The sequence below is a fragment of the Cebus imitator genome, unplaced genomic scaffold, assembly GCF_001604975.1.
Source record: "Cebus imitator isolate Cc_AM_T3 unplaced genomic scaffold, Cebus_imitator-1.0 Scaffold388, whole genome shotgun sequence".
NCBI classification, from domain to species: Eukaryota; Metazoa; Chordata; class Mammalia; order Primates; family Cebidae; genus Cebus; species Cebus imitator.
In genome coordinates, this window is record NW_016107703.1 from 1,461,595 (window position 1) to 1,471,031 (window position 9,437).

The following is a 9,437-nucleotide window of genomic DNA, read 5'->3' on the forward strand; positions in this document are numbered from 1 at the left end:
CCCTCTCCAAGTCTCATGGGTGCACTGGAGGGCGTCATGTTACTGACTCCATGGAGTCTTGAGGGGTGAGTGTTTTCAGAACCGTGCCTAGCACATGGAGAGCCTTGGTAAATGCCAGCCCCTGTTTCTACCAGTCTACCAGGCTTAGGGTGCCCTCCGGGGCTGACCCCAGGACACTGGGCCTGGGTTTGCTGGGACGTGGCACAGTCCTTGTGAATGACATGACTTTCCTGTCCATCCCCTCCCCCAGAGAAGTTTCTTTCTCAGGACGCTGTGAATTTATGCATTGTCTGGTCTGTGTGCAGGGCACCCACCGTGTGCAGAAGAGGAAGTGACTCACATGTAGGATTTCTCAAGATCGAATGTACTCTGTCCACTGCCTCTCAGCACCTCCTCCCACTGCCCCACAGTCCCGAGTCTCATCACCAACGCCAGGGCAGGCGTTCTCAGTAGACGCTTACTGTGGGACTTCAGCCTGTCCAAAGGTCTTTGAAACCTTGCTCCTCCGAGTCCCATCTTCAGCCAGGTCTTGTCAATGACACCCTCAGTGTCACCTTGGGGGGGCTGAGGGGCTGGACATGAGCAGTTATCTCGGGTGCAGTGGCCTAAGTTCAAAGTGCAGTCTCCCATCTGAGGAAGCTGCCAGTGGCCCCACAGCTGGGGGCTGGCGTGCCCTCACTCTGCCTGCTTCCTCGTCCCTCACTGACTGGGGTTGGGGAGGCTTGGTTCCTGGAGGTCTTGGAGCCAGGATGCAGCATCCCCTCCTCTGGCTGCTTGAGGTGGCCCTCACCCCTCCCCAGGCTCCTGTGATGTCACAGCCCCGCCTCTACCCTTTGGGGGCCTCGGAGCCTGGAAGCCTGGGAGTGCTGCACCCCATCCCCCCAAGACCATTCATTCCTCACACCCCGTGACCTCCAGAGGGGAGGCCAGCCCTGTATCTCGCAACTACAAATTGAGAGACCCTAAGTAGGCACCCTGAGTCTGCTCAGACCAAAGCTGGAATTCCAAGCTGGCCTGGGTTGGACTTCCTAGACCTGAAAGTGACTAAAAGCTCTGATGTGTGCCCTGGTGCCAAGAGGAGGCTCCTACAGAGCCTGGAAGGTGAACAAGACACCACCAAGACCCAGCACCTGTGTGGAGCTGTGGGGCTTGGGGGACAGGAGGCCAGGGGGCCTGGGGGCCAGGAGGATCGGGGGTGTGGGGCTGGTGGGGGCAGGAGAGGTTGGGGGATGGGAGGGTAGGGGGCAAAGGGCTGGGGGACAGGAGGGACATGGGGGCTGAGGATACAGGGGGACCAATAAGAATGGGTGGAGAAAGGGACTAGGGGAGGATGGGAGGGGCAGGGGGGACAGGAGGGACCCTGAGGGAGTCAGGACCCAGGTGGGGCCAGGAGGGGCCTGGGGAGCCAGGACAGTTGGGGGAGTACAGGGGAAGGGAGGAAGACTGGAAAGGCTGGATGTCCAAAAGTGGCCTGGGGACCTGGGGGTGTCACAGGGCCAGTAAGAGTTGGGGAGAGAGAGGGGCTGGGGGGGGGAGAATGGGAGGGGCTGGGGGGCAGAAAGGACCCAGGGGACCAGGGAGTGCCAGGAGGGACCAAGGAGAGGCAGACGGGCCAGGAGGACCAGGTAGGGCTGAGGGCACCAGGAGGGGCTGGGTAGGACCTGGGGGAGGGATGTGGGGGGTGCAAGGTGGGGCCTGGCAGGGCCAAGGGGAGCCTGGGGGGCATAGGGGTGGTCAGGCGGTGCCAGGAAGGGGCAAAGTTGGACCCTGAGTCCCACCTCCTGGGATGCTGTGGGCATCCAGGCCGCAGGCAGCTTCAGGCAGGTCCTGTGATGGTTTTCAGTTTCATATTTTGGTGAGAAACAGCCTGTTTTGGTTCCTTCTCTGCAATGTTTACACAGAGACTCCAAGGCCCCTAGCATGGATTTGAACTTGGTCTGGCCCTGGGGTGGGGCTGGGGGCCAGAGGGTTAGAACCGAGGAATTTCAGGAGCCCAGCCCTGTCACAGCCTGGGGTGGTGGCAGTGGGCACCCCTGCTCCCCAAATCCGGTCAGAACCACAGAGGAAACCCAGGCCGAGAGGGGAGGGCCTCCCGACCCCCATGCAGAGGCCAGTGTAGGCTGCTCAGAATGATCCCGGCGGGAAACACCGGCTGTGTCCTCATGCCAGTCCCAGCCCACCTGAGGCCGTGTCCTCTGGCCTCTCACTGGCCCTCACTGCCCTGGTGCCATCCTGAGGAAGTCCTCATCCCCTGGCCTGCCAGTCTGGTGGGAGGTGCCCAGGGGCAGACCATGGGGTCCCAGAGAAAGGGGCAGGGAGTCCCTGGCTGCTTCCAGGAAGGGAGATGCCCAGAGAGCTGCCCTGGCCTGGGGTCTGTGGGAAGCCAGATCCACGGGGAGGCCCAGCTCAGGCCTTTATACACCAGGGAGCCAGTCCCTTCCCTTGCTGGGTCCCAGGGCCAGGCAGATGCATGGGGGCGTGAGATGGGAGCAGAGCTGGGTCAGGGCCTGTGGGTCCAGCTGATGGGCTAAGCCCTGGATGGTGCTAGGCACAGCCCATGCCACAGGCGAGGAGCCTCAGACTCCAGTGGGCAGAGGACCCTGCCAAGGACACACAGCGGCATGACTCCCAACCTGGTGGTCCTCCATCCAGGGAAACCAGTGCCACCACAGACCTCCAGGGTCCCTTAGGGCAGCCGTCCCAGCTAAGCAGATGCAAGGCATGGGTGACACTGAGGAGGGAGCTCCTGGAGACCCCCATCCTCTGTACCCCATCTGCACCTTCCATGAGCACAGGGTGGAATTGGCCAGGAAGAAAGGCCTGGCAACAGGAGCAGGAGTAGTGGGTGGTGTATACTGAGGCCACATTAACCAAGGCCAAGCACCCAGACCACGGGAGGTGATTGTTCTCTGGGCTGTGCTGGAGTTCAACATATCAGAAGGAACAGGGACAGACGGAGGCGGATACAGGAGCTGCATTTCAAAGGCTAAAGAAACGATAAGTCTGGCCTGGACTTGGGGCCTTGGGGTGTGTGTGGCTGGGGTCTTCCTGTGCGTGGCTTCCTGTCTGCACCTCCCTCAGTCACACTGGCCTCTGGTCTATTCTGACTCCTCCCCACCACAGGGCTTGGCACAGGCTGCCCCCCTACCTGGCATGCACTTTCCTCCTGGGTTGCTGTTCCAGCTCGCCTTTGGGGCCTCGGCTCTTGAGAGCCTTGCCTGGCCACATGCTCTGAGCTAACCTTTGCACCACTCCATTACCCTCTGTCTCAGTGCCCTGTGGCTCCCTTCCTGACACGTCCTGGTGCAGGACTCTGCGTGCGCGCAGAGCCTACCTGCCTACTTCACGCGTGTGCTGTCGGGCCACAGTCTGGGCTTTGGTTCACAGTTGCACCTCAACTCCTAGCTCAGAGCTCATGAATAATGAATACGCAAAAGCCCCAACCCTGGTCAATCAAGGATGAAAGGAATGGAGAAAAGAGGCTTTTCTTTCTTCTTCCCCAGGAGGCAGATCAAGGGCCAATGGACAGCATATTCCAAGAGTCCTATTTCAGCTGGGTGCAAAGGGCAGGTGTCCACTAAGGAGGCCTCTCTGGAGGGGTGCTGCTGCGCTATACCCAACCAGTCAGCTGTCGGGAGGCAGGTCTTGTCTGTGGTCAGTTTTCACTCATGGACCTGGTCGTTGCGTTCAAATCTGCCGCTCTCCTGCTTCCATCCATGAGAGGAAGGGTGAACGTTTGGTGGGATTCTCCATCCTTCAGGAGCTACCAGGGGCCGTCCCCTCACTCCCGCGACATTTGGTGGAGGTGCCTCTGCCCAGCTTCTGTGAGAAGGGATGCCCAGAGTCTTGAGAAAAGAAGCTCCGGGCCCAGGTGCCACCCAGCCTGGGAATTTTGTCCGAAACACAGTAATTCGTACACACTGCCCCTGAATGTCCGCCCGGCAGCACCTCCCAACTTTATTAATGGAAACCTGCTGATCCATAACCTACGTGTGGCAGACATCTGCTCGGGGGTGATGTGGTGGTAGTGTACATATCGATGATCAATCAGTGGATTTGCAAGAAAGGCATAAAGTATTTAATTATAATTGTGTTGGGCAAGTCTGCGTGGTGGCGGAGACATTTGAATAGGTCACAGCCAGCCCTCACCCTGTTATGTTGCTGGTATTAAATGCCACTCACTCTAAGGGCTGGGAACCTTTCTGAAGTTGCAGGATATCACACACTGGCAAATTGAAAATGTCCCTTTGCTTTTAAAAATATGATTGATATCCTTTGCAAAATGAATGCTACACCTCATAATACACAGATTTCTCCTGGCACTGCCCCTGCCTCTGGCGGGCGTTGAGTCCGCATTTGGCCACAAATACATTCTCAGAGACGATGAGCTATAAAGACCTCGACTTGTTCTGAGGCCCCCAAAGAGCATCCTGTTTAGGGAAAGGATTTTTCTTGTTCCAAATTAGGCTTTGCTTACCAGAACGAAGTGCAACAACTCAAAAGATAAAATGTAAATTTTATTTCCTCTGTTGGTAACAGAAAAATATATCTTCGGATACTTCTCTGCCATATACTTATGTATGGGAGCATCTGCCTCTTATGACCATCTAAATTACACCTCATAGGATTTAAATCTATGCTTTTAGCAGAACCGGCAGAGGGATAAAAATAACAGGCGTGCAGACAGACACACATCACACATCACAATAACACGCACACACATGTGTACATGCCATGCCGATAGACTGTACAAGGCAGCATGGAGGGGGTGAGGAGCCAACCCGGGGCGCATGCCTGCCATACAGGTTCCCATCCATGAATGGGCATGGATGAGAGCTGCAGCCCTCATCTCCTAGGATCCTACACCCAGTGGGTGGTGGGAGTACCAGGAATGCTGGCTGCTCTCCGAGAAGAGACCTCTGGAAACCGGAAGCTGACATTTGCAAAGGAGAGGTGTCCACATTGCAAGCCTCATTTCCACTTCCAGGAACAGGCATTTGAGGCTGGGCTCTGGCTCCTTCTCCCTGGGCAAAGGGTGCCCTGGTAGGCAGATGCTGTGGCTGTCAGGGCCCAGAGGCTGGGGAGTGGGCGCATCTCCATGGGGCCAGGTGCTCACAGCGTCCAACAGCAGTGGCCTTCTTCCTTCTTCTCAAAACAACTAACAGAATACATTGAGTCTATTTACAGGGTAGGTGAGTGGGGGAATACTGGGATTTTTCTGAATAGAGATGAAGCCAGGGCCAAGCGTCTCTTACATGTTCTGGTCTGTCTCCGCAGCCCACCTACCTTCACTGCCTTCCAGCCCCTGTTTTTAAGGGTCTGATAAAGCAAGGCTATGCAATTCCCAAATGAGACAGCCAGCCTCATTGGGTGCATTTTTTGCTGTTCACAAAATTAGCCAATCATTGTCACTGAGTGAATCAGATTAGGTGTAATCCATACTAATGTTCAAATTAAGTCACTGAAAGCAATTAACTCTGCAAAAATGGGCTGGCGAAAAATGATAAGGCTGGCCAAATAGTTTCACTGTGCATAACTGTTGTTTTTTAGAATGCCTGTCTCTACACAGTAATTACATCATTTACATTTTAAGTCAAGTGCACCCACCTTGGTTGCTTGTAATTGTGCACTGAAAGGTGTAGCAGGAATTTTATCAGCAGCCTGCTCTCTTGGGGGCCTGTATTTTGGGAAACAGTTGATGGAAGGTCCCTGAATCAGGGTTTACTCCCTGCTCAGAAGAATCAAGAAATTTGGACTTTGCTCCAGTATCATCCCAAATTTGGGCCCCTTCTTCCCACCTTTTCTTTCTCCCTTCTGGTATAAAAAGCATAATGGATTTCTTAAACTGTCACCAAAATAATCAGCTGATAAAATAAAATACATTTATCACGTCCAATCACATCATCCCTAACACGGACACCATCATAAGCCTTGGGGTGACTAACTCATGGGGTCAACTGAGGTCTATCTTCATGGTTTGTGTCTTATCACTATTATTTTAACCATGGGGACGATGTGAGCCAGCCCCCTAACCACACACTGGGCACTTGTGGCTTTTGGGCTGTGTAGAGAGCTCACCCTCAAGTGACCCAGGAATGAAATGTTACCCAACTCTGGGAACATGACCCTGTGCCTTTATTCCTCAGAGCAAGAGCAGGAAGTCAGTTTGGAGCAAATCCTTAAGTAAAACTAGAGCCCAGTTGGGCTTTCCCGGCAAGAGAACTGTTTTCTGAAAGGGTAAAGTCACAATTCCACAGTCTATACCTTTAAGGAGCTCCACCTCCGCCTGTCCCCCTAGTCCAGGACTAGTGTGGCACCTGACCTTCAGTCTGCAGGAAAAATTGCAGGATTTGCCGAACTCTGGTTTCTTGGCTTAAGGTGGGACTGGAATCATCTTTCCAGGGAGGGTCTGGTGAAGACCCCTGACTGAACCTGCAGGGGCCTCCAGAGTGACCCCACATCACATTGTCCAAAAGTGGAGGCCCACGTTCTCCAGCCGCGGGTATCTGCCCTCCTGTGCAAAACCGGGGGGCCTGAGCCCCGGAAAGGGGTCTGGGGAGGAGAGGATGTAGTCGATGCTGAACTTGAGGTCCCGGGGCTGCTCCTTCCCCGGGGTGGTGGGGCTGGCTGAGGGCTCGCGGCCCAGGGCGCCCTCACCAGCGCTGTCCGCAGCCAGGGGCCCCTGCGCGGCGGGCGGCTCGGTCGGACTCGGGGTCCCCTGGGCGGCCCCCGCGCAGGGACCCCTCATTCCTTCGCGCTTGGGGCCGCGCCGCCGCCGCCGCCGCCGGTAGTTGCCGTTCTCGAAGAGGTCCAGCAGCGACTCGCAGCCACCCGCGAACGTCCAGTAATTGCCTTTGCCCTTCTCGTGGCCCTCGGTCCGCGGCACCTGTGCGAGCGGTTGGAGGGGTTGGGAGCGGCTCCGCTGTGCTGTGCGCCAGCCCGCCCGCCGCGTCACCCCGGGGGTGCTCTTGAAGGGAGCGCGGGTGGCGCATTGCGCAGGTAGATGCGGCCCCGGGGGCTGAGGACGGACCTCCCTGCGGCCGTCGCCCCGTAGTCCCCTCCCGTCCCTGCCCCCAGAGGCCCTGGCGCAGGTGTCGCCACGCGGGAAATCCCGAGGCCCGTCGGGGCGGCGCTCACCTTGACGAAGCAGCTGTTGAGGGAAAGGTTGTGACGGATGGAGTTCTGCCAGGCGCGCTGGTTGGCGCGGTAATAGGGGAACTTGCGCATGATGAAGTCGTAGATTCCGGACAGGGTCACCCTGCCCGCGGGGCTCTGCTGAATGGCCATGGCGATCAAGGCGATGTAGCTGCGGAGCCCGGGGGTCAGGAGGGGTCTCCGCCCGACAGCCCCCTTCCTTCCCCCACCCCGGAGGGAGCCGTGGGGTGCAGAGGCGGAGGAGCCGGGCGGTGTTGGGGAAAGTGACCTGCAGCTCGCGGCCGCCACCGCCACCCAGACCCCAGAAGCTCTGCCTGGGCTGGGGAGGCCGAGAACCTTCCCTGGCTCTCCCGAAAGGAAGGACAGATGTGTCCTTTCTCTGAGTTCCGCCCGAAAGAAGGAAGCCATCTCCGCTTCCTTCTTCCCAGGCAGGTCCTGGCTACCTGGGCCCCTGCAGAGGGGGTGTCACTGTCCCCCAAACCCCGGCCTCCGCCCCGCAGTCACCTGTACGCGGGCCGCGTGAGCCGCTTGTCCTCGTCGGAGCTGCCGGCTGGGTAGTCGTCGGCGTCGTCATTGAAGCAGTTGTAGGGATACTGCGAGCTGTCAAACATCCTGGGGGCCCCAGCTGCAGCTGCCGCCTCCTCCGCGCCGCCCACCGGCTTCGCGCAGAGCCCTCTCAGCGCGGACCAGCAGCTCCTGCACTGCCTGCTGCTCTCGCCCGAGACGGAACCTGGGCTCCTGGGGTCCCCCGCCTGCCCCCACCCCCGTTCTGTCGCGTCCAATCCCGGCGCGAGGGAGGCCCCAGCACCTGTGAAGCGGCCGAGGGAAGCGGAGCCGGGCCATCTTGATGACCCTCTGACAGCCACGGGAGAAGGGAGGAGGAAGCGGCGCGCTGGGTGGTCCCACGGGTGAGGTGGTCTCCACCCCTTACCCCGCGGCCTCCCGCTCCCTTCCCTGGGCGCCTCGCTGCACTCCCTGCGCTCAGGGCAGGGCTCGCTCTGTCCCCCTTCCTGGAGGCAGCTTCAGGTGTCCTCCAGTGCTCCCTGCACTGGCAGAAGTCTCCTGGGAGCTCTCCGGTCCTGTGCGTCCTGTGCGCCTGAGACCCACGGTGCTTTCCAGGCGCCGGAATTCCCGGGTGGACACTTGGGTCTCCACGGAGCGCACAGCCAGGAGTGGGCATCGGACATCCGGACTGTCCCCGCTCTACCACCCGCACTGTCTGCCGCTCCCGCTCCCCACTCCAGAGTAGCTGGGGATTCAGGCCAAACCCGTGGGGGTCGGGGGACATCTCCCGGCCTTGGTCACGGGTCCGCTAAGCACTCTCTGCAGCCCCTTTGCCCCACCCCGCTGTCTCTCGCAGCCTGGAGCTGAGCCCCAACCAGGGCCAGGAGGGGGACTTCGCGCCCGCAGAGTCCCTGCTTCACGGGGGCCCCTCTAGGCCAAAGCTCCCATTTAGGCTCACGCGGAGGGGAGAGAAGAGAAGCCATCCAGGTTAGGAAATTCTGGAGAAAGTAGAGAGGCAGATCTTATGGGGCTTTGCTTAACAATAGACAAGCGATTGATAGCATTTTTATGCATAATCTGCAGGATTCTGACCCAGAGGCCTGAGGCCAGAAAGCCCGGGATAGATACAGTCTTCTTCCAGAAATTTCCCCTGAACCTTCAGCTCTGAAACGACCCATACGGCGGTGCGGGGCGTCCTACTTGAAACTCCAGCACTTTGGGAGCCCGATGTGGGAGGATCACTTGAAGCCAGGAGATAGAGACCAGCCTCAGCAACATAGTAAGACCCCTGGCTCTATAAAAAATAAATGAATGAACTTGTTAAAATGTGAGCTGACTTATGCCTCTGGCCCCCAGATGGCCCCAGGGGTGCCTGGAGCTGTTCTCTGCCCTTGGTAAAACGGTGTCTGCAGTCTGGCTCAGCGTCCCTGGGGGTCCCCCTTGGAGGAGAAACATGGCACATGGGGGTGGAGACACGCAACTGCCCCTTCTGGGGTGGGCACTGGGCTGGGGTGGGCACTGTGGCTGCCTGGACTTATTCGGGATCTGAGTCACACTCAGGCTTAAACACGCTCAATAATTCCATATTGTCCCCTTAATCAGATGTCAAAGCTAAAAACGGGGAAAGAGGAAAGGTAAAATGCTATATCCCCTCTCCAAGACAGTTTGAGTTTATTTAAAATCTGACCATGTAGCCACCATGACTCAGAAGTTATATTGGTGAGCATCTATTCCAAGAGCGAAACCCTGGTTATAGTCACGCCAAAACCTGTTGATTA

The 9,437-nt window shown here is 57.8% G+C and overlaps 1 protein-coding gene across 1 annotated transcript; it reads right to left on the reverse strand.

Moving 5' to 3' along the window:
- Positions 1-5,127: 5,127 nt before the first annotated feature.
- Positions 5,128-7,958, reverse strand: FOXL3 (forkhead box L3). Its single transcript, XM_017508279.2, has 3 exons — positions 7,660-7,958; positions 7,138-7,306; positions 5,128-6,886 (listed from the first exon to the last, which is right to left on the reverse strand). The coding sequence occupies exons 1-3, from the start codon at positions 7,764-7,766 to the stop codon at positions 6,461-6,463; spliced, it is 702 nt and encodes a 233-aa protein (XP_017363768.1). The 5' UTR covers positions 7,767-7,958; the 3' UTR covers positions 5,128-6,460.
- Between the last annotated feature and the right edge of the window lie 1,479 nt (positions 7,959-9,437).

Coding starts and splice junctions, on each gene's coding strand:
- FOXL3 (XM_017508279.2), bottom strand. CDS start 7,766: ATGTTTGACAGCTCGCAGTATCCCTACAACTGCTTCAATGACGACGCC. Junction 7,307..7,659: donor CTCACGCGGCCCGCGTACAG/GTGACTGCGGGG, acceptor CGGGCTCCGCAG/CTACATCGCCTTGATCGCCA. Junction 6,887..7,137: donor TCAACAGCTGCTTCGTCAAG/GTGAGCGCCGCC, acceptor CCGCTCGCACAG/GTGCCGCGGACCGAGGGCCA.